This window comes from Bombus impatiens, unplaced genomic scaffold (genome assembly GCF_000188095.3).
Source record: "Bombus impatiens unplaced genomic scaffold, BIMP_2.2 scf_0637, whole genome shotgun sequence".
Classification (NCBI taxonomy): Eukaryota; Metazoa; Arthropoda; class Insecta; order Hymenoptera; family Apidae; genus Bombus; species Bombus impatiens.
This window is the reverse complement of record NT_177056.1, coordinates 1,986,256-2,013,850: the sequence shown is the minus strand read 5'-3', so window position 1 is coordinate 2,013,850 and position 27,595 is coordinate 1,986,256. Positions and strand designations below refer to the sequence as shown.

At 29.6% G+C, this 27,595-nt stretch overlaps 5 protein-coding genes and 1 long non-coding RNA gene across 11 annotated transcripts; 4 read left to right on the top strand and 2 right to left on the bottom strand.

Annotated features, from left to right (window-relative positions):
* Window positions 1–157: 157 nt before the first annotated feature.
* LOC112213369 lies at window positions 158–2,148 on the bottom strand. The gene is made up of 6 exons (XR_002947275.2): window positions 2,009–2,148; window positions 1,603–1,694; window positions 1,185–1,243; window positions 822–969; window positions 565–625; window positions 158–379 (listed from the first exon to the last, which is right to left on the bottom strand). It is a non-coding gene; the product is annotated as an uncharacterized LOC112213369 (long non-coding RNA).
* A 405-nt stretch (window positions 2,149–2,553) lies between these two features.
* Window positions 2,554–6,687, top strand: LOC100743476 (DNA repair protein complementing XP-C cells homolog). 2 transcript variants are annotated; one of them, XM_003491784.4, is made up of 6 exons: window positions 2,554–4,503; window positions 4,575–4,780; window positions 4,850–5,114; window positions 5,198–5,366; window positions 5,493–5,796; window positions 6,151–6,687. In XM_003491784.4, the coding sequence occupies exons 1-6, from the start codon at window positions 2,812–2,814 to the stop codon at window positions 6,179–6,181; spliced, it is 2,667 nt and encodes an 888-aa protein (XP_003491832.2). In that variant the 5' UTR covers window positions 2,554–2,811; the 3' UTR covers window positions 6,182–6,687. The 2 variants fall into 2 exon arrangements, with proteins under 2 accessions (XP_003491832.2, XP_024225468.1); XM_024369700.2 differs by having other exon boundaries at window positions 2,555–4,503; window positions 5,493–5,887; window positions 5,918–6,356.
* Window positions 6,688–6,833: 146 nt separating this feature from the next.
* On the top strand, window positions 6,834–9,156 carry LOC100740184 (Golgi resident protein GCP60-like). Its single transcript, XM_003491757.3, has 4 exons — window positions 6,834–7,308; window positions 7,402–8,065; window positions 8,136–8,266; window positions 8,347–9,156. The coding sequence occupies exons 1-4, from the start codon at window positions 7,274–7,276 to the stop codon at window positions 8,810–8,812; spliced, it is 1,296 nt and encodes a 431-aa protein (XP_003491805.1). The 5' UTR covers window positions 6,834–7,273; the 3' UTR covers window positions 8,813–9,156.
* Window positions 9,095–19,591, bottom strand: LOC100743356 (THO complex subunit 2). Of its 4 annotated transcripts, XR_001102513.3 has the most exons (29): window positions 19,404–19,591; window positions 19,220–19,263; window positions 18,542–18,633; window positions 18,332–18,445; window positions 18,119–18,234; window positions 17,898–18,028; window positions 17,440–17,819; window positions 17,197–17,375; window positions 16,498–17,090; window positions 16,183–16,417; window positions 13,424–13,541; window positions 13,180–13,342; window positions 12,911–13,092; window positions 12,483–12,767; window positions 12,292–12,404; window positions 12,014–12,209; window positions 11,803–11,931; window positions 11,611–11,739; window positions 11,291–11,548; window positions 11,071–11,222; window positions 10,864–10,993; window positions 10,683–10,788; window positions 10,457–10,491; window positions 10,275–10,385; window positions 10,149–10,209; window positions 10,011–10,072; window positions 9,545–9,617; window positions 9,402–9,466; window positions 9,095–9,282 (listed from the first exon to the last, which is right to left on the bottom strand). XR_001102513.3 is itself a non-coding variant. In XM_003491783.4 (28 exons), exons 1-28 carry the CDS (start codon window positions 19,466–19,468, stop codon window positions 9,252–9,254), a joined length of 4,275 nt encoding a protein of 1,424 aa, XP_003491831.2. In that variant the 5' UTR covers window positions 19,469–19,591; the 3' UTR covers window positions 9,134–9,251. The 4 variants fall into 4 exon arrangements, 3 of the variants coding, with proteins under 3 accessions (XP_003491831.2, XP_012244594.1, XP_012244593.1); XM_003491783.4 differs by lacking the exon at window positions 9,545–9,617 and having other exon boundaries at window positions 9,134–9,282; XM_012389171.3 differs by lacking the exon at window positions 9,545–9,617 and having other exon boundaries at window positions 9,134–9,282; window positions 11,303–11,548.
* Window positions 19,592–20,715: 1,124 nt separating this feature from the next.
* On the top strand, window positions 20,716–21,727 carry LOC100740424 (60S ribosomal protein L31). Its single transcript, XM_003491759.4, has 3 exons — window positions 20,716–20,823; window positions 21,203–21,429; window positions 21,543–21,727. Exons 2-3 carry the CDS (start codon window positions 21,209–21,211, stop codon window positions 21,691–21,693), a joined length of 372 nt encoding a protein of 123 aa, XP_003491807.1. The 5' UTR covers window positions 20,716–20,823; window positions 21,203–21,208; the 3' UTR covers window positions 21,694–21,727.
* Window positions 21,728–22,105: 378 nt separating this feature from the next.
* LOC100740301 (protein phosphatase 1 regulatory subunit 14B) lies at window positions 22,106–27,339 on the top strand. Of its 2 annotated transcripts, none has more exons than XM_012389169.3 (5): window positions 22,106–22,249; window positions 23,362–23,577; window positions 23,658–23,747; window positions 23,833–23,874; window positions 24,931–27,339. In XM_012389169.3, exons 2-5 carry the CDS (start codon window positions 23,371–23,373, stop codon window positions 24,949–24,951), a joined length of 360 nt encoding a protein of 119 aa, XP_012244592.1. In that variant the 5' UTR covers window positions 22,106–22,249; window positions 23,362–23,370; the 3' UTR covers window positions 24,952–27,339. The 2 variants fall into 2 exon arrangements, with proteins under 2 accessions (XP_012244592.1, XP_003491806.1); XM_003491758.4 differs by having other exon boundaries at window positions 24,110–27,178.
* Window positions 27,340–27,595: the final 256 nt, after the last annotated feature.

Genomic DNA, 27,595 nt, shown 5'->3' with positions numbered 1-27,595 from the left:
ACTAATTATCACTAAAGCTCATAGCGTATATTAAAAGCATCACTATAGTAACAGAATTTGAATTTTTTTTATTTAATTATTTAACATACTGTACCTTTTTATTATTTGTCTTCTGGTATTAAACTTTGTAATTAATATATGTGCAAAACACCTATGGACAAAAAATAAGTTTTTTAAAATCAACATATTTATATTAAAATTGCATAAATTAAAGTTGCAATTCAGTGAGGGCAAGATGTAGTCATTTTATAATAAATCATATTAGCGTATATTATTAGATCATCATCTTAATTCCTAATAAAATTATATTCTTTTTATACGGTTACTCACCTGTTTGAAAAAGTAATGATACACATCATGTTCAAGTAAATTATAAAATCTGGTAAAAAAACAGATGTTAGACTTTTTAAATTAAAAAATATATATTTTACAACTTAATTGCAATAATAAATTGTAATCAGCAAAAAAAGTAACATCAAATTTACTCAGACATATGCTTGTCAAATATCATCATAAAGAAACTATTGCAATTTGGAAATATCTATTAATAAAAAAATTATTTACCTTCCTATCTTCAAAAAAAAGGTTCCATGGTTTAATTATTGTTTTCATGAATACATCTTTCCTGCAAAGTAATAATTCGAATTAATCATAATTAAAATACATTACTAGCAAAACTTCATAATATTAAATTCTTATATCAGTGAAAGAATATCTCCATTTTTGCATGTAAGACAGGGATAACTTTTAAATTACTCATCATAAAACATTTTTGTAATACTTTTATGCCTATGTTGTAAAATAAACTGCTTTTAAATTACCTTCCTAATATCTTTCTTTTCTTTTTCAAAGTTTAAATTTTTTCCTATCTCATGTTATATATCTTCTTTATCCCATAGTTATTTATATACTATACATATTATATTATTATAGGTGTGATACATATTCAACCATTTTCATTGTTTGCATCTGAAATAAGTAAACAGATATTGTTATATATTTCTTATTAAAGATTACGAGTAAAAATCATATTCGATATAATAAATATTCAGATTCATAATATCTACATTATATTTCTGCTTGACCGGGGCGGTCTATATAAATCATCATATTTCATTCAAATAAATCATTAAAAAAAAGATTTAATTTAAAATTATATTTTACTCTATTTAAGAAAAACTTACCAAGATTATCAATGGAATTTATTATAATGTATTGCAACTCTATTTCTTGCATTTTTTCCCTAGAAAGAAAAACAAACTCAACTTACATACTTCTCAATTAAATAAATTGAATACATATTTTTATAAATCTCTTCAGGAAACTGAATCGCTCATATAATACTCAGACTGGGGCAGTATCATGTCATCATATAAAATACTAATTTTTAATGAAATTCGCGTTTGAAAAATTAATCTGAGATGATCTAACGTGAGAATAAAAATATGAAATTCAGAAAATTACTGAAAAATAACTAGAGAAGAATGAAGTGAAAATTGAAAATCACAGCAGACAACAAGCTAATGCAATAAAATTAAAAATAGATATTCTATTTTTGAAATAAATACTTTGTTAAACTTGTTTTAAAGAAATAATACTCACCAGAAAACTTGCAAACAAGCCGAAACTAAAGTTGATCAGCAAGAGGACATCCAAAGCACGTTTCTGACTAATTTTAACGTTTTAAACTAACTCTAGAAGAAAAAATAAATCGAATTCCAAATGATTCATTAAATTAAATCAGGAAAATCAATCGAATACAGGTTAAAATATTCAGAGTCGTATTTCTAGGTTGTAATCAAGAAATACTCATACGAACGAGACTATTTACGTATCATCACATAAAATATAAAATCAAAATTCTGAGGAAGCAATAGCAAATTAAAGAAAATATAATGGTAAATGATATGCTGAAATATCTGTTGCTTGAAAAATGTCGTATTTGTATGATATTTCGTAACGATGCACGTGATGACTGTGGATTATATAAAATATAAAATACTCTTACCTCACCATTATCGACGAAATCTAAAATGAAGGAGAAGCGTCCCTTCGACAGAGTTTAAATAGAATTTATGGTCTAGGTTCACTTATTTTGAAGAGTGACCTATCGATATATCAAAAATGCCCTCTGATGGAGATATAGTAAACCGTTACAGATATTTTTTTAATCTTATATACACATACAAAATAGATAGGAAATTTTTGAATTAATAAAAATATGTTTAATATTGTTCTTTTTTAATAACCAGATTTTCGATTTATGTGATTGACTAACTATTCTCAGATTTTGTATATTCATTTAAGTCGAGGAAATCTAATAAAATACAATAGTTTTCTCCATTCTTTTACCGAAATCTACTGAATACCTTTTTGAAAAGAAATTAATAAATTTTAATTTATTCATTACTAGTAAATAATGATAATGAATTTGCAAAAAGGGATAGGGTCTCAAGAATAGAAAATGTATTTCATATAATACTAGATACGGACACAAGTTTTTCTCAAACTTTGTTGGGCTTGTGTGCATATACGTATATGCGCATATGAGTTAGGTACATACGCATTTATCTGTAATCTTTTATGTACTCAGATAACATTTCAATAAATAAAAATAATTTCACAATATAAAAGCATGATATCACTGTTGGTACTTAAAATTCTATTTATAATTGTGATTTCAGTAAATATAATAAACAAGACATGATTTCGTACATTTTGGAACGAAGAAACTGTTGCAATGTGATACAAGACGTTGGCAAGAAATTAATTCGTAACAAGGAAAATTTTTGCTTTTAAAGCGTTTTTGAAATGAATGGTTTATCAGAAGACGATAGTTCTGATAGCAGTAATGAGTTTCTGGTTGATCCACGGAAAATTAATTTGAATTCTAGTTTCTTCGCGAAAAAGAAGCTTGATGCTGCGAAGGTTGAGGATCGGATTGACACTGAAGATGAGAGCACCGATGACGAGGATCTCGAGGATGTCAGTCAAACAGACAATATCGAACTTTTCACTCAGGTCTTGAAAAACTTAGAATATTCGCAAAAATTTAAACAGAACGATGAGAACATTGAAAAGAAAGAATCACATTCAGACCATTCCATATTACAAGAAAAAGAGGAAAATGGACAAAAAGTAAAAAAAGAGGTAAAAGATACTACATCGTCTAATGAAATAAATGAACTTTTGCTCCAAGGTGAGTGTAGTATAGGTTCACTCTTCAAAAAAGGCTCTGAAGATGCAATAATAAAGAACGAGGAAGACACTGAGCCTCCTAATGAATACACTATTCCAAAAGATGGTGTCAAGATTGTTTTACCAGGTACTTGTTTAATGCTTAACAGAAAGAAGAAAGGGAAGCCAGATTTGAAAGCAATCTTGAAGAAACGATTAAGAGATGCTCAGATATTAGTAGAGAAAGTAGGATTGCTTTGTTGGTTGGCTTATGGCTTTCGTTTAAATGACCAGATAAATCAGCCTGAAATAATGGCTGGTGTATTATCATTGATTTCTACTTCAAATTATCCAAAAGATAGAATTGATCTCATATATCTAGAAAAGTTTACAAAGTGGTTTATACATGTATTTACATTTGAGCCTGTTGTAAGTAATGGTAATAAACAAATAGATAAAGAAACTTTATTGAAAATATTGAAAGACAAGAAAGTTTCTAACTATAAAGAATTGATATTATTATACGTTGCTACATTGAGAGCATTGGGGTTAAATTGTAGATTGGTTATCTCTCTTTGTCCTCCTCATCGGATATATAGTAATAACCCACTTTTTAAATTAGATAAAGAGCTGGAAACTGCGGGGAAAGATAAATCTAATGTAACTAAAAAGAGAAGTTCAAAGAAAAAGGAAGAAAAAGAGGTAGCTTTTGATAAAACAAATGTGATTCAAAATAGTTCTGAGGCCAAAAAAAATGCTAATGCAGAAGCCAAAAAAAGAGCAGCTAAAATTTTACATTCGAAATTGCAGACTTATAAGGGCAAAAATAAATCTGATACTAGTAAAGACTCTAACAGTGAAAGCAAAGCAACTAAAAAATCAAATACTAAAAGTACTGAAAAAAAAGATGAATCTAGATCTGCAGAACAGGAAAAGAGTATGTCTAGTTTAAGACAATTAAGATCTCGGAAAGTTAATATCAATTCTGAAGATAATAAAGCAAGAAAGTCTACAGACTTGTCTTCAAAGGTTGATGGCACAAAATCAAAATATTATATAGAAAAAGATTCAACAGATTCTGAAGCAGAATTTCAGCCAAAACCAAAACGTTCAGTGAGGAAGAGTAATGATAAAGAAGAGGCATCACAAAGTTCTAAGAACACTATTAAAAAAAACAGAAAATTAGTATCCTCTGATAGTGAAGATCAAACAAACAAAACAAAGGAAAGGCAAGATATTTGGGCTGAAATATATTTAGAATCAGAAGAAAGTTGGATTTGTACAAGTGTATTGGATGAAAAAATCCATTGCATATCTGAAATATATGTAAGTAATTTATGAACCAATTCATATTATATCTACTGAAGTATGGTAATAACAATTGCACTCTGTTATAGAAAAAAGCAACAAAGCCTGTATTGTATGTAGTAGCTTGGAATTCTGAAGGTTTAATAAAAGACGTGACTAGACGCTACTGTGCACAATGGCTTACAGTAACACGTAAGCAACGAGTTGATGAAAAATGGTGGCTTGAAACCTTGTCTTATTGGAAAGAAAAAAATACTACTATTTCTAGAGCTGAAGATGAAATGCTATTACAAAGGTATTTTATATATTTAAATATTTTTACTTATCACAATACTTCTTTATCTGACAGTTTCATTTATTCTAGGGAGTTGGAGCAGCCTTTGCCTAGAACGCTTAGCGAGATCAAAGGTCATCCATTGTACGTTATTCAAAGACATTTACTCAAATTTGAAGCATTGTATCCTCCGGATTGTGTGCCCTTAGGACATACTTCTACTGGTGAAGCCATTTACTCTCGCCACTGTGTACATACTATTCGTTCAAGAGAAACTTGGCTAAAAGAAGCCAGAGTCGTAAAACCAAATCAAGAGGCCTATAAAATAGTCAAAGCTCGTCCAAAATACGATAAAGTATATATAACTATTTCAATCTCTTCATTCGTAAATATTTATTCTGTAATAATCAAATTTGTAAAATAATTTAATTACAATAGCTTTCAGGAATGAAAATTAAGGACTCACCACTGGAATTATTTGGTGAATGGCAAACTATGGAATATGAACCACCAGTAGCCAAGGATGGTATTGTTCCACGAAATGAGTATGGAAATGTTGATTTATTTAAACAACGTATGCTTCCAAAAGGCACCGTTCATATAAATCGTAAGTTCCTAAGGAATTAATTGATACATATTACGTACCATATGTATAAAAATGTACCAGCAAATGTATGATTGAAATGATTGATAAACATGGAAAACTAAGACTAATATGTGTATCATGATGTAGTTCCAGGATTGAATCGAATAGCACGAAAGCTTAATATTGATTGTGCACCAGCTGTAGTAGGCTTTAATTTTGGAAGTATGGGTGCAGTTCCTGCACTCGAAGGTTACGTCGTTTGTTCTGAATACGAAGATATTTTACGAGAAGCTTGGGAAGCTGAACAAGTTGAAGCAATTAAACGAACTAAAGAAAAGCAAGAGAAACGAGTTTACGGAAATTGGAAGAGGCTGATTCAAGGTTTGCTTATAAGAGAACGACTAGCAACGAGATACGAGTTTACGGAAGAAACAAAATCGGCAACTAATAAACGGGCGAAACATAAGAAAACAGAAGTAAAGAAGACTAAAATATTTTAAACCGTAAAACGAAGTTATAAATCATTTTGTAAAAAACCTTAATAATGTATACATCACAAGAATGATGCAACTTATTATTTCGTTACTACTTATAATTTCAAGTAAGAACATAATCTTTTCTGAATACGAAGATGTTTTACGAGAAGCTTGGGAAGTTGAACAAGTTGAGGCAATTAAGCGAACTAAAGAAATCAAGAGAAACGAGTTTATGGAAATTGGAAGAGACTGATTCAAGGTTTGCCCATAAGAAAGCGATTACCAACGAGATACGAGTTTATGAAAAAAACAAAATCGGCAACTAATATTAATAATAATAAATTAATGATAATAAACTAATAATAAGGCAGCTATTACTATTATATTTATTTCAGTATTATAAACAATCGTGCGAGATAGATTTTTGTAAATGAAACTTGTACAAAATTTTAATATATATGTCTTTCAAATGTACTTTCGTTTGATATTTTTCAGATTGTATTTTGCTATAATATATGCAGCTAGTGTTTCTATATTTTTTTAAGATATTGTTAACCCCTTGGCATACAATGACGTCTGAGAGACGTCATCCATTTCATGTGGCATTGTAGACTTTGACATCGAGACGTCAAGAACTTTTTCCGGCGAACGCCGAAAATCAGACGTTTTATTTAATATTGATTTAATTTAATAAAAAATGTCTAGTTTCTTTACATGTTTTGAAATGTATCATACTTTATAGAATTATTAATTTATTATTTTATAATGTTACTTAATTACTGTCCATTAACATTATATATCAACCTGATTAAATATTATACAACAATGTAAATTTCGAAACAAAATGTTCTGTTTCTAAGCTTGCATGTAACAGTTCAGTTAAGCCAGATTAAATAGTATTCTTCGGACGCATCAAATTCCATTTTATTTGTACGCTAAGGATCATTTTGCGGGTTGTTTTACTGGTTGAATATACATAAATATCCATTTAATTTAGTGTATTAATGATAATTATGATTAGATTGCGGATTTTTATGCATCTGTAAGAAATTTACATCTATAGGAAATCTGTAAGAAATATTTGAAAGTACAAAATTGCGCAGAATGCACATAGTATGAACGTTTCCAACGAGGTTCTACTTTTATAATTATATTCTCAAAAATACTTAGTATAATTATGATACTTAATTTATATAGGATATTCCTATAGAATGTACATAAATGTAAGCAATTTTTGAAGAACTATATGCGTAATAAATTAATATATATTTATATAAATGTTGTATTTATCGCTTTAGAACCGTTATTATTTGAATATTATCGACAGATCGATATATAACATATGGGATATAAACTTTGTATACATATACAACAGTGTTTACTAAATAATAAATAAATTGAGTCTTTTATAGAGAAGCTTTTATAATAATTATTTCAGATTTTTAATGTAATATGGACCCAGAATATTATTCTACTTTGTACAAATGGTAAGCTTTATAAAATTTGAAAATTACTACGAAGAAATTTTAAGGTTAAATAAATAATAACTCGTATTTTATTATTTGGTTTTATGTTTCAAGGTTTGAAAAATGTGGGATAATATCAAACATAAGAACGCATCTTCGTCAAAATTTAATAAATGCATTAAAAAACAAAGATGTTGTTTTAAAAAATGATGAGCCCAAATCTGCGAAACAGTACGTTTATGATTTACTAGTAGCAGAATATTTATTTAATCACAATTACGCATACACACTATCTGTATTTGCTAGTGAAGCACCTCTGTTAATTAACTTTTCTACTAAGACAGTTCAAAAAACCGATGGCAGCAAGGAGGAGAGTAATGAAAAATTGCAAAGTGATTATATATTGCATGTTTTGGAAACATTAGGTATCAATCCGCATGATCCTAAAGGACAGTATGTTATATCGCAGTACATAGAAAATGATATGCCTTTGCTTTTATGCATATTAAAGTGTATAACTATGTTTTCCTATAACATACACAATGATGTGCCTATAAGAGAAAATATATCTCTTTGTAATGAGTCCACGCAAACTGAATTTTCTTGGCAAGCTCACAGTTTATATGTAGAAAAATTAGTTGCATTGAAAAGGAAAATATCCATGCACAAACAAATAGTCGACAATAAGCTGCGCAAGAGAGAAATGATGTTAAAAGAACAGGCAATGTTCATTGAGCAACAACTAGCAACATTAAATATAAAATTGCATCAAGTTCAGGTAATACAAATTTTTATTCTATAATTAGTTCAACTGAAATAAAATAACAAAATATAAATCTTTTTTATAGAATATTATGCATAATATGAGTTTGAAAGAAAAACAACTAAAAGAAAGAAGGCAAAATAATGAACGACAAGTTTTGCAAAAAGAAATGGAATTAACATCAAAGGAAAGATTGTTGTTACAAGAAGCAGATAGGTATAATATATGATTTATAACATTAATATTCATAAAATTAACAATTTCTTTTTTGTTATTACACATTCTGATTTACATAGATTGCAAAGGGAGCAAGATGACCATAAAAAATTAGAAGAACAATTAAAAAAAACATGTGATCAGAAAGGTGTACAAACTGAAGATCTGGTAGAATCATCTAATCATTATTTACGAAACATTGAAATACAAACAGATATTGTAAACGATATAAAACAAGAGGATAAAATTGAGGTTCTTACTAGAGAGAAGGAAGAATTAAATGCTCTTATCCAAGATCAACAATTAAGAATAGAACAGATAACACAACGGGCTCTTCAGTTGTCTCAACAAGTAGAAGGAATACGTTCATTAAGACCCATTAACATAGAAGTTCCAACTCAAACTGTTAATACAAATACAGTTATTAGCGAAAGTAGTTCAACGGAAGATATTCTCCAGGATGCGAAGATGAGACTTAAACGTCTAGAGGAAGAAAGTTTGAAAGCGGATCAGTATTATTATAATTTCATCAACAACTCTCCATGATATTATAGTTACAGTAATCTAATAGAAGTAAAATGAAAAAAACTGAAAAAAAGATATATAAATGTAATTTGTATAATAAAATATTTATGCTGATTTTTTTTATACAGAAAGAAACGTAATATTTCTTCTCGATTATTAAGGAAGAATCGGGAACAATAATGAATGAAACAAGTGCCGCATCAATGAATTTTTATTGCGGTGATCGATAAGTCCTATTATAAATTATATAAAATTCGAATCGTATGTACAAATTTAAGACTGAATAGAACATGTACCAAAGTGCTTTTGTTACCTACTTTATTTTATAAAATTGGACGTTAATATAATATACAATTTATTCGCTATCTTTTTTCTTTATTATTTGAATTCTACCTTAATTACATGCAACACCAAACGTAGTATATAAAATGTTAAGTCAAATTTTTTCCATTGTTGTACATCATCTTCGTTTGGGATCCGAACTTCTCCTAGTACTCAAAATTAAGGATCATATTTCTCTATTTTTTTAAATAATTGAAAATGGAAATTTTCTTATGTTAAAGAACTGCGATATTTTCTCTGCCTATTAATATGTATCGTCAAAGGATATTGTTTGTCCCGGCTTTCGCGGCCCTCCCGTTCATGAGTACGTTCCTTTGTGTAGGGTGACTTTTCCTGAAAATACATTCTCATATGAATCTTCTGAATGCCATGCTATCCTGCAATTGGCGTTTGGGTATTTGATAGTATCACCTAGTTTTTCTGGTCTTTGCTATTGTCTCCCATTTCGTCTTTTCAATGTACTCGAAGCGGACGTCTTTATCAACTAAGGGGTCAAGGAATAGTGTTAGAAAAATGATTAAAAAGTTAATTTATGGGCAGAAATGTTTAGGACAAAATGTAAGACTGATGTAACGGGATTTACGAAAAAAAAGTGTGGCACGTTCTTTACGAAATGTGTTATCTTCTACGTTTCTATCAATAGGACTGTTACACGCAAGTCTCTTTCAAGTTCTTTATGTTTTCTGTACATATGGGAAAGACAAGTAATGACCTACTTATGACCATTTCAACAATACGCAAATACCTTAGAAAATCTATTCAATCGAATATAATACGAATGAAGTATTCGAAATTATTCGAATGTATCTTAATAAAGATACAATTTCTTATATCTTCGATACATGAATAGTGAAAAATTTCAATTAGAATTACTAACCTTGTTATAATGATGTTTTTCCCTATGCTCCGGGATATCACCATTTTGATGTGTTCCTTTTGCTGAAAACCATCCTCATTATTTATATAAAGAGATTGATGTTAGAACAGATTTTATATTATTTGAAAAAATGTTTACCTTTCTCATCATCTTTTCTTCTTTTCTGTTCGGTCGTGACTGCTGATTCGTCTGTCCTATCCTGCAAGATACGAAAAAACTAGAATATGTTATTAATGTGTCATTTATTAAAAATTTGAGGCATACCCTTTTTCGTGCAAATTTCTTTTCTCTGCGCAATTCTTTCTGTTCGTCCCTTATTTTGCCTTTACTCGAGCGCTCTTTTTTGTCAAGACTTCCCTCAGCACGTCTACCCTCCTGTTAACATTAAAAATCAAATTACACAAATATATAGGAAAAATATTATTGTAAAATTTAATAATTCTCACCTTTTGTACATTCTCAACTTTTCTTCTTTTGGCATCTGAAATTAAAGATTATCGGTTTTGTAATTTGGAATAAATTGGAATATATATATATATGTAATACACGTATTTTTTGCCTAAGTACTTTCTTTTATTGTGTCAGCAGTTGACACAACTTTATATTCTCTAAAAGATATTATAAGAAACTGTGATTATGTAATGGCAATATTTAGAACTTTTTAATGCAAACCTCTATCTGATCCATCTTGTGTGGGTCCAGAACTAGCACTACTATTTGATACACTAGAAAGGTCACGGTCTAAATTATCTACACCACTGCCGTAATAGTGTTCCTCCTGTAATTAAATTAATGACATGACAATGCACTTATTACACTATATAGAATAATTTTTCAACCAATTTATAGTTACTTTATAGTATTTTCGGTCTTTTTTATCTATCGTGTCCTCTTCCTTAATCTCGTCCTTTTTTAAATGTTTATCTTTTCCTTCAGAACTTTCCTTGCTTTCTTCTTTTTTTCTAATTTTTTCCGAGCTGTCACTATATTTAATAAAAGCTCGATAAAATCTTCTGATTATTTTCGAAGTAAAAATTGAAATATGTGTCGCTCGACTTACTGATGCAATTGATTCGATGCACTTCGTTTTTCTCGCTGATCCTTACTCTCTTTCTCTATCCTAGAGTCGCCGTTTGTAATTTCTTTACTCGATATTCCATCGCCAGCTTTATCCGAATTATCACTATTTGAAGTATCTTGTGCTTTTCCAGTCTATTAGATAAATATAAAAATTGATTTTTAAGTAAGGAAAATAAAAATGAAATAAAAATAAGGCAGACCTTATCCCCTACGTGATGAAAATCTGCTTCGCGAATCATGTTTGGAGTTTTGGCTTTTAATTGGCCACTGTACGACGTTGCTAGTACGTGCAAATCTTGGCGTTGTCCACGTTCCTCCTCTCTCACTTTTTCTACTTTACGTTCAAGAATTTGAGATAATTTTGCCAGAACAGGGAAATGTGGTAATATTTTTATTAATATTATCAAGGAATTTCTTATTTGTACGTAGTCCTTAGAATCCAGACAAACTACAATCGCCTGTATAAATGATGCATATTAATCTACAGTTAAAAAAGAATTTTATCACATAAAACCATTACCTTTGTAATTTTGTAATGCCATTTGTGACACACGTGTCTGTAATTTTCAAATCCTACCATATCATTGGCTTCAGAGAATTGATTGCTAACTCGAAATTTTGTTACAAATCCCGGATAATTGCTACATTCCTAAAAGAAAGATAAACATATAAAATCATCTGGATTTATTGAGTATGTTATAAAATAATATACCTTATCGAATATGGCTTTCTCAGAGTGCCACCTCATTACCGTTTCCAGCATGGCGCATAAAAATCTTCCATAACGATTCGCTTCGTTTTCGGTACATGAGGTAACTGAATATGTTATATCACAGAAAAGCTATAAGATTAAATATTACGTGATAAATAATGCAATATGTAATACATAAAGTGAGTAAATTTCTAATAAAGTATACACTTACTCTGTCATAGCAAAGAAGGGTTGAAAAATTTGCAGTCTTTAAAGAATGTATAGTATGAACGAATTTGGCGCAATACATGGCATCCACGGTTGTAAATGTACATCGAGGAAACAAACACAGTTGTAGAAATTGCGTTATCGTTTCATTTTTCGCTGATTTTGCGCTTCGAGATAAAAACCATGTATCTTTCTCTTGTCTAATAAAGTGATATTAATAAAACAATATTATTAAAAAGTTTTTCCACAGAGCATATAAATATTAAATTGAACAAATTTTACCTTAGATATGCAAATACTTTTTCAACGTGCTCTTCCTGTTTTCTCCTTTCATCTTGTAGTTTCTCAATTAGAGTTGTATATCTTTCTTGCTCTTTCTTTCCCTTGCTAACATTCTGAAAAAAAGAAAAAGGTATATTAATTTAAAAGCGAACTATAAAAATTGCTGTTAGAATGAAAAGGTATTAACACACCACATCTTTGGAATCGGCGCTTTGTGCCGCGAGTTGCTTTAATTTGTTAATTTCTCTCTGGTAACTCTCCACAGGAACATACAAATCGTACATAGATAAGGACCAAAATGTCACCAGGAACTGTGGCGAGATATCCTCCCATACTTTCAATGGATGTAAAGGTCTGACTGACTGAGCAACAGGTGCCATAACTGCTTGTGCAGCTTCTGCGTACTTTGCTTGCTTCATAGCAGTTGACATCTTTTTATAATTTGGATCAGCTTTACGTAGGGCATCATACTTAATCTGAGAACAACATGTAAAATTCAAGATCTGTTCAATAACAATACTTCCTAAATTGGTAATTATATCTTTATCGATTAATGTAATCGCTATTTTCTCATATACAATTGTAATATTTATTATACAAGATACAAGAAGAAACTTACATTAATGGCATGTGCAAACATTGGTCTTGCAAGAAAAAATGCGACATCAGAATGTATATGATTGTCCTGGAGCATAGAATGTATGGAGGGAAGTCTTTCTACATATTCATCTACTGTCATAGTGGATCCCAAGAAAGTACCAAATTGAACTAATGTATCTTGACACTGATCATATAGTTTTCCTATGATTTTAAGTACACAATTTGCAAATAAATTTTTTTGTAAATATTAAAAGAATAAAATATTAAAAATATTATTATAATGCTTACCCACGAGTTTAAGATGAGATTTATCTGTTTCCCTATACACAACACAGTGTTTTTGCTGTGCCATTAAAAGACATAGTGCTACAGCAAGATCATGTTCAGCTAGAGCTTCTTTTAAACGTTGCGATGATTTCTTTGTATTGCGTACTTGACTGAAGTAACCAGCCTGGAACATTTTGTATAATTGTAAAACATCTTTATAATAGATATTTATGTATAGTGTAATTAAATATATTAATGAAATTACTTCATTTTTTAATAAGTCTCCACCTGCCATGGCATCTAACTGATCCGAAGTCATCTCCTCAGCGGCTTCGATACCCGCCATCTTTTGTACTATTTCTTTCAATATTAATAAATCTAGGCTGAAAATAAAAGTGAACAATAAGATAACTATTATTTATCTCAAGTTTATTATTCCCATTGCGCAATATTACGCGGTTTTCGTAGGCATTATTATGCAAGATACTTTACGAATACTACTATCAATACTTTACGAATAAAAATGATTGCTAACAAATACTTTTAAATAACTTTAAAAATAAAAATTGGAATATGATAAATGAAAACATAAGAAATGAGATTATTGCGTAAGAGAATATATGCGTAATTTTAATAGTTATGAGATTTTTATATAATGTTATAATATAAATGAACTTATATATCTAAAAATTATCAAATAATTTTTCTCTTTTTCCTTCATTTTTAAATCTATAGCGATAAGACTTAAATCCTGTCTCCGTATTTTCTACAAAATACAAATCTACTAATAATGCTATTTTTTAATGTATGACAGATTTATAATCTGTGTTAATTCTTTCTTTTTTTAATATAACTAGTGTTGTATTTTGCAATAAACATCTCTACTGTTCCTTTGAAAACTATTATAAGGAATCCTCATTTCATACTTTTTATTGCAGAGATTCATACATTTGCTTAGCCTTTATCACCTTTTGTTCTATATCTGTTCTGTTCAAATTATATTATCCAAAGCCTTTTGTCCATTAATTAAAATTTTAATATTTCTCTCTTTTTTTACAAACTTTTAATACCTAGGAAGAAAAAGTACAATTCGAAATATTTTAATATGTTTGCAACATGCTTTATCAATATTAAAATCTCTTAAATAAATACCAAAGCAAGTTTTACTACAAATATTCAGTATTTACCTTGTCCTTCTAGGCTTTCATAGCATTAGTGGCAATATTTCTCACTAATTGTATTCTTTAAATCTGAACTCAGTAGCTTTTTCAGCTCTTGTTCTACTTAGATATCTTTGATCAAACATTTCTATCAAATACTATTATTCCATGTTGTTGACATCTTAAGATAATTGATATTTTTACGATGTATAGCTCTCTTTTTATCAGTAATAGAATTTTAAATTATTGTATTTAATATATTATAAATGCGAGTTTCTCTATGATCTTTATATTTGCTTGCAAATTATAATGTTCGATGCTAAGGTGTTTCATTTTCCTATCCATTTATGTTTTACTTACACAGGTTGATTCAGTATTCAGTATCTATGTTTCCCTTTCCCACAACTGTTTTTAGTCATTTTTTCAGTTTCCTTTATCAATAAAATGTATATGAACGTATATGCCAAAAACCATTTATATCTTATTATACCAAAATAGAAAATTCGCATTTCGTAAAAATATTGCAATAATGGATTGTTAATACAGAAGTGCAGAATAAAATCCATAAAATTTATTCCACTGTTCTTCAATTATTTGTATTTTTATTGAATTTTAAGTAGCTCAATATATAAAAAACGAAAATATATTACAACCAAAGATACGTTTTAAAAAAATGAAGAGAGAATCTTATATTGCCACACATTTGGAATCATCATTGGTAAAGTTCCATTGCAATGAAAAGTTTGTAAATTTTATTTACTCAGTGATACTAGATGTTTCCATTTAGGAACTATTATGGCAGAATGATAGTGTATGTATGTTCACTGCAATTAAAAAGTCTTCATAGTATATTTGTTACAATTCGATTGAATTTTTTTCATGTTTTGTGAGCAATAATTATTCTGAAATTACAAACAGTGCATCGAAATTCGTATCTAAATCTTTTTGGTTTCTTTCGAATATCTCTGTTGCCATATTACACGTAGTACTAAATCACACATGTTTAAAGAAACTCTCTATTTAAAAAATACACTGTTTGTCTGGATAAATCTTAAGCAGAATTGAAATACAATTGATAATTTCTATGTATTCAAGTGTATGAGCCATAAGAGCATAATATATATTTAGTAAAAGCTTTCTGTTGTTAACGGAAAAAAGCTCGTAATTTATTAATGTAGTATCGTGGATGAGAAGCCTAAGAGATATCAGGCAAACCATAAACAATGTCGCGAGAAAACCTAAGTGCCGACAGGCTCATCAATGTATCGCCGGTCCGTCAATCGAATAGTTACGGGGGCATGACCCTGGCCACGAGCGGTTACAGAACACGTGCGTAGTGGGGCTTAGAGAAAAGACAAAGGGATGCTAAGGGAGAAAGACGAATTAACAGTCAGTGTTAGTTGAGAAGTCAGAGAATGTGAATCGAGAAGTCAGAGAGTGCAAATTGCGTTGTCGAGATAGTGTTGCTAGTGTTGTCGAAAGAGTGTAGTCCGCGTGAGAGAGAGCGTTGGAAGCGTGCTGACGAGAGTTGCAAATTAACTATTTAGTTGTCTTAATTCTAATACGTTATTGTATTTAGTTCACGTTAAACAAGTATTGTTTCCTGTTTAACCAATATCTGTTTAATCCATTTTAAATAAACTAATTGTAGTAAGATCCTACAGTAGGAAAAATCAAAAAGGGATTAAGAATATCACATTAATGATAATTATTCTTAATTAGCTTAAAAATTTCTGAACTTCTCGCATTATACTCAATATTCAATTAAGTAATTATTACATCATAAAAATGAACGAGAACTTGTACAAAATCTAGACAGTTACAAACTAACTGAAAAGAAATTAGTTTCTTATATACAACGTACCTTTTTTGTGCTTTAAGTTGATTAGCTACATACTGTAGCAAACCAGTAAGTTCAATATTATACTTCTTAAATATGGCTCCACAAAACGAAGCAAGGGATTGGAGCCAAAGAGATATGCTGGTGCCATCATGTTTAAACCTATCTCTGTCAGCACCAGCTAAAGCTTCCACAAGACAGTAACCAAGTACATCATAAGAAATGTTAGTCAAATATTTTAGGGAATCTACAACAGGTCCTGTAACACATGAAATAGTAAAAATTATTTAAAATGAAAACCTCCAAGTTTACGAATGTATCATAAAATTATTTACATACCTATAAGATTATCATACAATTGGATTTGTATAAGAATATAATCGAACAATACACCGGGCGAAGAATGTGTAAGTTTGCCTATTGACCTCCCTACGGGCTTTATGGTTTCCTTACTCACTCTTTTCATGATAGACTTAATTTTCTTTTGCGCATCTGCTCGTTTTCTTAAAAGAGCAGCATGTTGCAAAGGTGTATCGTTTTTCCATCGAGCGTATAAACAATATCGATTTTGATATGGATAGTATTTTAAGATATTCCACAATTCTTCGGCAACGCAACAGTTACAGTCCATAAACGATAACGATGGCAGTAACGCCACATCGAGAATAGTCAACACATCGTAATACAAATTGTTATTTTTATCAATTGGTTGCTTATTGGAATCTAACGGACACTGTTTTATGGCCGCATGACACAATCGCATGATTTTGTACATTAGAACAGGATCATGATGTAGATTGGGACCAAGGACTATAAGCATTGGTAATAATTGATCGTGGATCTCCTCGAGACTCTCGATTAGTTTCGGAGCAAGAGAGCTCTTTAATTGTGGAACTCTCCTACCTTGTAATTTTGGCGATATTATACAATTTCTGAAATATAATGTAGCAGGTACAGTAACAGAATTTAACTATAAAAACATACTCTAAATTTGTTTAATTGAATTCTCTGTAACGAAAGTATTAGAATGGAATTTACTTGCGATAAACGGGTTCGATAAGAGATTGAATCATTTTGCACAGCGCTAATGCAATTGGACGTTGATCGGTGAAACTGTGTTCGGGTAATCGATTGAATAAATTTTGTGCTACTTCCCAAGCTCCTGTCTCTAAAAGTGCTTCGCATAACCCGAACTTCTGATTACTTGTGTATTTATCCTTTTAAAAAAATAATGGCGTTAATAAGATCTTTAATAAAATATAATTATACCTGTTTAGATACCTGTGGAGTTTCTTTCTCCTCTGGTACGTCCTCTTTGTCTTTCGTAGAGATTACGCTTAATTTGCGAACATAATCTTTCGCCTGTTTCATTGCCTGTTCGTGTTCTTTAATAATAGTTTTATCATCTGGCACCAACCAAGGCAATATATCATCTAATTTAATAACACCATGTTGTAACATGAGTGCAGTGACTTTTTGCAATGAAAATGGAGTAGCATTGACGGTTGAACAATATTTAAATCCTAAAACTTCGCAGAGTACCTGTTGGTCACTCATATATGACCGAATTAAAGGGATAAAAAGCGCATCATCTTGAGGTCGATTCTCAAAAGTTTCTAATAAAATATCGAGTACCCTATTAGGGTCAAGATTAAAATATCCTAAAAGAATGATATACATATAGTTCCATCCATTTAAAATATACAATTCAGAATATATCGGAACAAAATTTTTTTTACCAATAAGAGACTTAACAATTTCCAAAATTGATGCTACTTCACTTTCTGGACGTTCCTGATTCAATTCCACTATAAGTTTAGAATATCCTTCGCTTTCCTCCCGAAATAAATTAAATTTCCGTTGTTTATAACTGTAAATAAATATTTTATATAGATTTCCCTTCATTAGTTTAATTTTTATATTGAATATTTTACTTAAACAAATAGGAAAAAATACATACTACAATTTTGTCTTCACTTTAATAAATTTGATTTGGAAATTCTTGTTTTTTAAAGTTCCTACATCTTGCAATGTATCAATTTCTAAACGTTCCTTCAATATTCTATCTGTGAGAAACTATATAGAAAGCAAATGACAAATTAATTATGTCATTAGAAATATCTTAATATGTAGCCAGTAGTTCAGTCACTTTTGTTATCCTATAAAATGATACCTTTTCTGATTCTTTTACAAGATAATAAAAATTATTCCTTTCTTCATTATGTGCTTCCGCATCTATCAGTGTAAATATATCCACTATTGCAGATGGTATTGCTCCATCAATATTCTGCAAATAAATATATTTTAAATAAAAGAGAACTAAAATAGACTAACAGTTGTAAAAATGAATTATTGTAATATTGTCATTAACCATTGATCTTACCGTTAGTTCACCTAATGTCTGAACAACATTGTCCTTTTTTATGTTCCCACGGATTCCATTTGAAATTAATTCGTATAATCCTCTTCTCCATTCTAAAATTAAAGATAACACCACATAAATATGTTAAAAATATAGAACTATCAAATGATAATTATATATTGTAAAATGTATCTCAAAAATGCAATTCCTCATAATTTATAATTTACAGTTACATATATCAAAATTAAAAATAATGCAAAATTAACAAAGAACTTGAGAATCAACTTTTTATTAATTTGATTGAAATACAAAATAGTTCAAAATTATATTTTATTCACATATATAAACTCTTTTACTTTTTACAATATTCAATGTGTAGAACAATTTTCCACTGAGGTTTTTCATTAAAATATGTATTTGCATAAAAATCCACACTCTAATTATTTACATTCATAGATAAAAGAATATAAGGAAACGTTGGCGCTTAAATACATTTCATAAATTTTTACTTTTCGGAATATATTCCTCAGATAACAAACAGGGAGAAATATTTTCTATGTGAACATCGTTTATTTCATAAACAGATGGAAACGTTGATGATATGATAAGTGTAACATTGATAGATTTCAGCGCGCGTAAAATTGTCACTTTGTGTGGAAACATGGCTCAAGCTGTTAAGAGAAATTCTTATAATCTCACCTGCAGTGTTGCCTTCCTTAAATTTGTGCTTGATTAACTTGAGGCTGCAAACAGTTGTTAATTGACAATTAACTCTTCAGAAGAGCGAGAAACAGGAGAGATAAGTTGCAACCATCAATTGCACAGAAGTATGCAATATCAATTCAATATTAATCGAACGCACTTTCGGACGTTAACCACTTACAAATCATTTTTTCCATGTTTATCCCATGCTTTCCATATATCTGTATTCCACACTTTACCAGCCATTTTAATTCCATGAAAAGCTTTTTTATAATTAAAAACAATTGTATCAACATCACAGGTTAATAGACTCCATTTTGCACCATTGCAAGCGTCCTCGAAGCTATCGTGGCGCGATCTTTCTTACGCCATATATTATATCTAGACTGGAATCCTTACTGTTAAAATCTTCCTTCTACGTTTCCAGACCCAGTTTCTGTTAAGTACAAAGAGATTGTTGTGTTCTTATTTCCAGCTTCTTATATTGGGTTTTTATTCCTTATACTATATTATATAGATATATTATATATATTCTACAAATGCATATAATATGTAAAAATATCCATAATATGCAATAGATGAAACAAATTTCCATTTATATTTCTATTTCTTTATTTATGCCCACAAAAATATAAAAATGCATTAAAATCCACAGTCTATTAATAAAGTATCAATTGTAAAGAAATAAATATGCCATTAATTATATACATTTATTAGTTTATAAAGTTATCTTTGTTATTCTTTCAAACTTAATTTTAATAAAAAGTTTTTATAAATGTTTCACTTAATAAAAAGCAAAATTAATAATAGGTCACTTTATCTACTTTTCATTTATGAAAAGATTGTATCATTGAAATAAAGTATATATATATATATATATATATATATATATACACACATATATATATATATTTAGAATTATATATATGTATATAAGGAAGAAATATAGTTATAAAATATTAATTTATTTATTGGTTAAATTTATATTTTATGTAATTCAAGAAACCATACTCTGCCCAACGAGTAGAGTCGCCCAGTACTCATAATAAAAATCTGAGGAGCACTAAATTCTAATATCTGATTTATAATACATTAGAACATAGTAAGCTACGTTTTCGAATATTAATAAAGTATTAGTTAAAGATATAGTATTGATTAAAGAGACATTTAGCGAAAAAGTGTAATCGAATTTCACTGAAAATGTTTTATAAACTACTGAAACTACTAAATCAGTATATTATCCTATCTACTTTTGATTTATGAAAAATATGTTGTTTATCTTATGACAGTATATATATAGGATATAAATATAATTATAGAATATTGATTTTCTCTGAAGATTAAATTTATACTTTACGTAATACAAGAAATGAACATACGCGCTTTAAATGGCTTCATGGGAAAAATGTAAAAACAGTACTAAATACGAATAATTTTTATTTATATATCAAATACATAATATCATAAGTTACTAGCAAATTCATTTGCCTTACAAATACATTTTATAGGTTAGGTTTTATCAAAATATTACCGTTAGAAATTGATGGGTTTAGGAACGCGAAGAACTTCAGTTCTTTTACGTTCAGCCATAGAACAGAAAGGTATTGTCATTTTTACTTCAAATAAAATCAGAGAACATCCGGCTGTTTATTATTAATAGTAAATAAGTTTCGGTATAATTATATCGATTAATTACTGCACAATAACACGAGTTTAATATTATCGTCGATAATATAACATGCTTTATAATTAGAATATACGAGTGTAACGCTGTTTTGTTTACTACTCTTCCTGTATATAAAATAATTTAGACAACTGTAAAACTTAATATTTTATTATATATATTAGTGCTGTAAGAATGTATGTTTTGTATTTAGTTTCTTTTTAATTAAGAATTATTTTATATATTCCTCTTTTTTTACTATAATAAATTTGGTTATGTCACGTTGTAACTGTAAATTTGACAATTTTTATTTTCAGTACAAAATGGCCAAATCTAAGGAGAAGAAAAGCAAAAGTGCTATTAACGAGGTTGTCACTCGTGAATATACAGTGAATCTCCACAAACGTCTCCACGGAGTTGGATTTAAAAAACGTGCTCCACGAGCTATCAAAGAAATTCGCAAATTTGCTGAAAAACAAATGGGAACTCCAGATGTGAGGATTGATACACGACTCAACAAACAACTGTGGTCTAAGGGAATCAGGTAAATTTTATATATTTCTGGGTTTGATTTAATTTATAACTATTTATGATTGGACTGTCACTGTCTGAATTTTTTGGTATTTTATATTATTAATTTACATTGTATATTTCTAGAAATGTACCATTCAGAGTTCGTGTACGATTGAGCAGAAGAAGGAATGATGATGAAGATTCTGCAAACAAATTGTACACCCTTGTTACGTACATACCAGTTGCTTCTTTCAAAGGTTTACAGACAGAAAATGTTGATGCAAGCCAAGATTGATTTGTTTCTGATTAATAAATAAGTTTTCATCAATCTTTGACTTTATAATTATTTCAATATTCCTTTGTTTATTTCACACTCAATAGTTTTTATTATTTTTTAATGTTCAACTTCTTTAATGTACTTAGGATATTAATATTAGAAATGATACTACTCATTTACCCAATCTAGCACATTTTACAAAGTCTATATTTAACATCAGAATCAGAGATATTAAAGATAAATTAATTTTAAAATCCTACGTTAAGTTAGAATAATTTAAAATTTTAAATGGTTCAAATATAAAAATTTTCTGCGATCTGATATTGTCGATTATCGATACATATCGACAACAATGTCACTATATATGCTTCCCACGCTGTAATGTTCCTAGCCAATTCTTACTGTAATTTGCTATAAGATAGTGATATTTCGAGCATCCTATGGTAATCATAGTTAGTGTAAGTTTTATCATAGTCGAGGAACTTCAGGAAAGTTTATTATTCGTATGGATTCTGGCATTACGATACTGTATTACGGCTCGAATAGTGTACGTTCTGAAATAGGAGCAGTGAGTGTAAGTAATATCAAGTGATCATACGATGGCGCGCTAACAATATTTCTTTCTCTCTCGTTTCTCTATTAATTTTATTGAGTCCTAGGTAGATAATTGACTTGATCTTTGTTTATACTTATGCTGACATGAGTCGGTGATCATTTATTAAAATGCAAAGTACGAATCCACTAATGTCGCTTTATTTACAAGAGTGTCGGCATCTTTTTTTTTTCTTTCATTTTAATTCGCCGGCTCACAGTTTTATCAAAGTATTCTTAGTAGTTTTATTTCGATGCTCTCGAGCTGTTTGTGTAATCAAAGCGTCGCGTCTCATCGAGGCTGCATTTGCATTCAATAACTTCAGATAATAAGCCTATTGTTTATTGTAGCATGCAAAACGCAGCCAACATGTGCGTAAACGCATATAGTTAAAGAGAAATAAATTTTTGTATGCTTATGATTTACGACTTGGTTTGGGCGCTATAATTATTCGCTCCGATTAATTCGATTCGGTTTGTCAATGATCGATCACGCGGCTACTTTTTATCAAATAAATCGCGCACATAATTAAGTCTGTGGGAACGGATGTGACTCCGTGAAGAAAGAATTTCGTTCCCACATTTCTTTTTTACTTTTACCGTACATTATCATCGTATGATCCTTCCTCTAACCGGTACACCTTAGTTATAAGTTATAATTTTTCTATAAAAGAAAGAAAAAAATTGTATTAAGAAATAAAAAAACAAAATTTCTATTTAGCTTTTTTTCATTTTTTTTATAAATTTTTTCCGCATAATAATATAAATATAGATTGAAACTTATTATATACTATTACTTTATGCAATTATTTTTTGTATAAGCATATTCTATGCTATATACAATATTAAAAATTTGTGTATTTTCTATATACTATTTCTTTTTCTTGTTTCTTATCCTTTTCTCTATTATTCTAACTGTTTTATTAACATGTCCCATTAAACACATATATCATACATAATACAATGTTTAAATAAATTCTTTAAGAATACTATACTAACAAATGTATCTTGCATTTTTTATTTTCTTTCTTCATACAATTCTTTATTGCACAATTTTTTATATATTTTTTAATTTTTCTTTTTCTAATTATTCAGTAGTTTATAATGGAAGGAGGTGGAGTACTTACAGCAGAACGCAGTCCTGCACGTGCGAATCTGCATGTAGCTTTCAGTGAAAAGGGTGAGGTAAAGGAACGCAGGGAAAAATTCTTAACAGCCAAGTATGGCTCTCATCAGATGTCTCTTATCCGTAAAAGACTTGCAGTTGAAATGTGGCTCTTTGATGAGCTAGAAAAACTATATGAATCAGTTGTAAGTTTAAAATTAATCTCTTTGTAACTAGAAGTTATTACATAGATATAAATTATTTATCAATTTTCGTTCATTGACAGAATGAAAATGGTAAAAATCGGGAAGTTGAAATAGATATAGATGAACTTCTTGATATGGACAGTGATGATCATAGACGAAGATTTTTGCAGGTATGTATTTGTACATTAGATTAGATGGTTGTTATCAAAGCTGATATACATTAATTATTGCTATTGTTTTATTTTGTTGTTATAGGAGTTACTGGTTGATACAAAGAAACCACCACATGATGTAAATGTAAGTGCAGCTCCTAAGCTTGTCTTGATAAATTTGCAATTATTCGTTGTAACAATATTCTTTCTCCTAAAATTTAATACTTTGTGACTAATATATACCTGAAAATAATATCTAGTATTTTTAATGAATTAATAAGCTCGATTATAGTGTACCTATGGTTCTAGAGGAATAATTTGATTGATAAACTGGGGCCTTGTCACTAACGGAAGTTCATCTCTTTATTTATATGTTTCAGAAATTCATTAACGATTTACTTGAAAAAGCTAAAACACTTTGAAGAACTTCCGTGTTCTTCTTAACACTTACGTGTTTGCAAGGACTTTTTTGAAGCATGAACAAATTTGCTCAGATTTTGGGACGAGTCAAAGACATATTCAAGCCTTAAATGAGTCGCGCGCATACGTGACTTAAATGCCAATTTATCATTATACTTGGATCGAACATAATGGGGAAAAGAAAATGAAAAAAAATCTAATCCATCAAATGACTCTGCACATTTTTATTCTAGCGTATATTATTTCATATTGAAATCGTAAGCATTAGTATCTGACTTATCTCAGTACAACGGCTAACTTTGTTAGTTATTTATGTGCGCATCGCATATCAAGTAATAAATCTCACAGTACACGGAACTGCCTTGCTGTACGATCCATCCAGTGTGATGTATAGTAGAAAACGTTTGTTCTTCTACACTCTAGTTTTATATGCATTCTATACTCCATTGTTCGTAATAATATTTATGTTATTAGGGGATGATTAACTAACAAAGATACTTCCAAAACACTGTAACTATATGAAATAATTTCTATGCATATCCTAAGTTCATTGAATTGTCATAACTGAGGATATGATTGGGTTTGAAACGATTAATATTTTTTATGTTGTAGCAAATTAATACAAACTTTTTTTTATTTATTGTAGAAGATACTTTAAGGGGGCAGATATGCAAAATTTCGCATCGAATGCTTGTATGAATTTAAAGGGGAAAAAAAGAAAGAAACGAAAAAAAAATGATGGAATCTGTTTGATAATATAATAAAAGCGTGTATGTTTCAGATGATATTATCACTGGCATAGTAATAATTAAAACGTGGAAATGACACCTATCGTTGCTCCAGTACCGAATCAGTATTGAAAATTATCGTGAAGCAGAAATTAACTCTGCCGTAAGTTTGTCATTTTCCTCCTCTTTTCTTTTGGATAATTGTTGATTGAAATTTTTCAAAGTTCTTGTTAAGTCGTTAATAAAAAAAAGGAAAAAAATGAAGGGAAAACCATAAAAACATTCCTACATTTAGAAAGATATTAAATTCTTTATATTGTAACGACGATGTAGTAATGATTTTTTTAAATTACTTTGTTACTTATATAATCATGTTGTTAATTTTCAAGATTTTAAATTTCTATTTATAGACGTGTTATACTCGTTTAAATGATCGGTCGATCATCTTTAATGAATCTTTAATAGATCAATTCGCGTATTTGTCTCGAAAAAGAAAGAACAAATGGAACGAATGTACAAGTCCTCTGTTCTGACGGCCTCGTTTGGATAAAATAATTGTAAATGCGTAGAATTATTCGTGTATATCTATATGTAGTACAAATTAGCGTTTGTGTTATAAAAAAAGAAAAAAAAATAATTCACCGTCGCAACAGAGTGCAATCATAGGTGACATTTATACGATTTACCGACAGTCATTTAACATACGAGCTATTGTGTAAAATGTATCCACAGTTACTGTAAAAGAGGAAGGGAGTGAATTTAACGCAAACTTCCGGATAACCCAAAGGATCTCTTGCACCGATGTATCTCGCATTAATTACTTAAAACCAAAAATGAAAAAAAAAAGACTGCACAAGTGGAATTTACCTTCCTCTTAGACACCATATATTATAATATAGATGCGTACAGAAATCACAGTAAGTGGTAAAACAGGATGGATAAGATGGATATATTATTGAAGATCGAATACACAGTATCGGATGTTGAACGGGGAACCAAAAAGTTTTCTGTTTATGCTGGACAAAAACATAAAAAGCAATACCTATATGATGTGATTACTTAAAAATATATATTCGTGTGAAAGAAAAAGGAAAGAAATGGCTAGAAGAACTTTGTGGCTACCTCGTACGCCATATTTCTAGTGCTATTAATCCCCATTCAAAGAACAGAAAAAAAGAAGAAAACGTGGAGAAACAAGAATGATTTTATCCAAGCAAAGACTTAGTAAATCACTATCATTTTACGAGATATATTTGAGTGTACAGAGATTCACAACTGCCATTTGTTTTTTGGCAAAAATGTGATCTTTGTAGACTTGATCTGAGGGCATAGAGAAATGTGTTTAGAATATCTTTCTACTCACCCATCCTTCAAACAAAAAAAATATACTTCCATTTAGGTGAATAACGTGTAATTAAAGGAGAAAAAAGGTCTTGTCACTCAATTATATATATTTAAAACTTTATACGACAAAATATATGTGAATGTGTAATTAAGATTAGGGAAGTAAAAAACAAAAATACTATACAATAAACTTTGATCTCATAATAAAACGGTGCAATCGTGACGTGTTCGTTCACTTTTGATCAAGTGGAGTCATATGACTATATGACACACATTTTAGCGATTGATTTTTATGTCGAACGAAGACGTCAGAATCCAATCAGAGTTTATTGTACTAGAAACGATACAATCAATTGGTGCACTTGTGATTTAGTGTTGTACAACGGTATGCGACCTTCGATAGAATTATGTTCATCGAATCGGCACGTAAAACGGAGAAGAGGAAAAAATACAAGAAGATTATGAAGTTTTTAAATTTTATCACCAGAAAACAATGTCGCTGTAGAAACCGGCTCCTTTGTTCTTTCGTCCTGCGTTATAAAATAAAAACGTGGATCAAGTGCTTTGCGTGTAATGCTCGTTGGCATGTGAAGAATGTTTCGTAATATATATGTATCGTTCCGGCTTCGTGTCTTTAAAAAAAGAAAGGCGTAGGGAACTCGTGTGTAATTGGTATGATGCGATTTCAATGTTATTTTCTCGGTGAGTCGTTTTTTTGCAAGAAATGCGTGGAATACATTAATGTCTCGAAGAAAAAGAAGAAAACACGATGAAAGACGAAAATTTATATCCGTAAAATGGCACTGGAATTTCTCATCCTCGTGTGAATGTCTTGGAATGTTAATATTGTAATACTGAATCAAATTAATCCATAATACTCTTAAGTAAGAGGGGAAAGCACTTTTACACTGACGAAATAAAATTGAAACTTCCGCGATGAAAAAAAAAAAAAAAGAAATAGCTAAAGAATAAGAAATTTAGGACTCTTGTTCCTTACGTTTTAAATTGGCGATATTGCCGTTTCCACGAGGAAACCATATTTTGCATCAACATGTACTGATTATGTAAGAGATTGTATTTACTTGCACAAACAAAATAAGAATTGGATAACAGAAAAATTTATGGCTCGTTTCTTTCCTTTTCTTTCACCCAATGAACTAATTACAGTATTCAATATTAATAAATTGGAAATTTATTACTTCACAATTATAAGCGCAGGTTGCACTAAAAAGACTAATTCTTTTTTGTAGTGAGGTGCGAAAGAATAGTTAATATCTTTTTTAATCTTTCATTAAAAATTAAAAAAATCAAGAAAAGAAATGAAATCTTAACTGCAGTAATTACATTATTGTACTGAAAATATTTATTCATCAA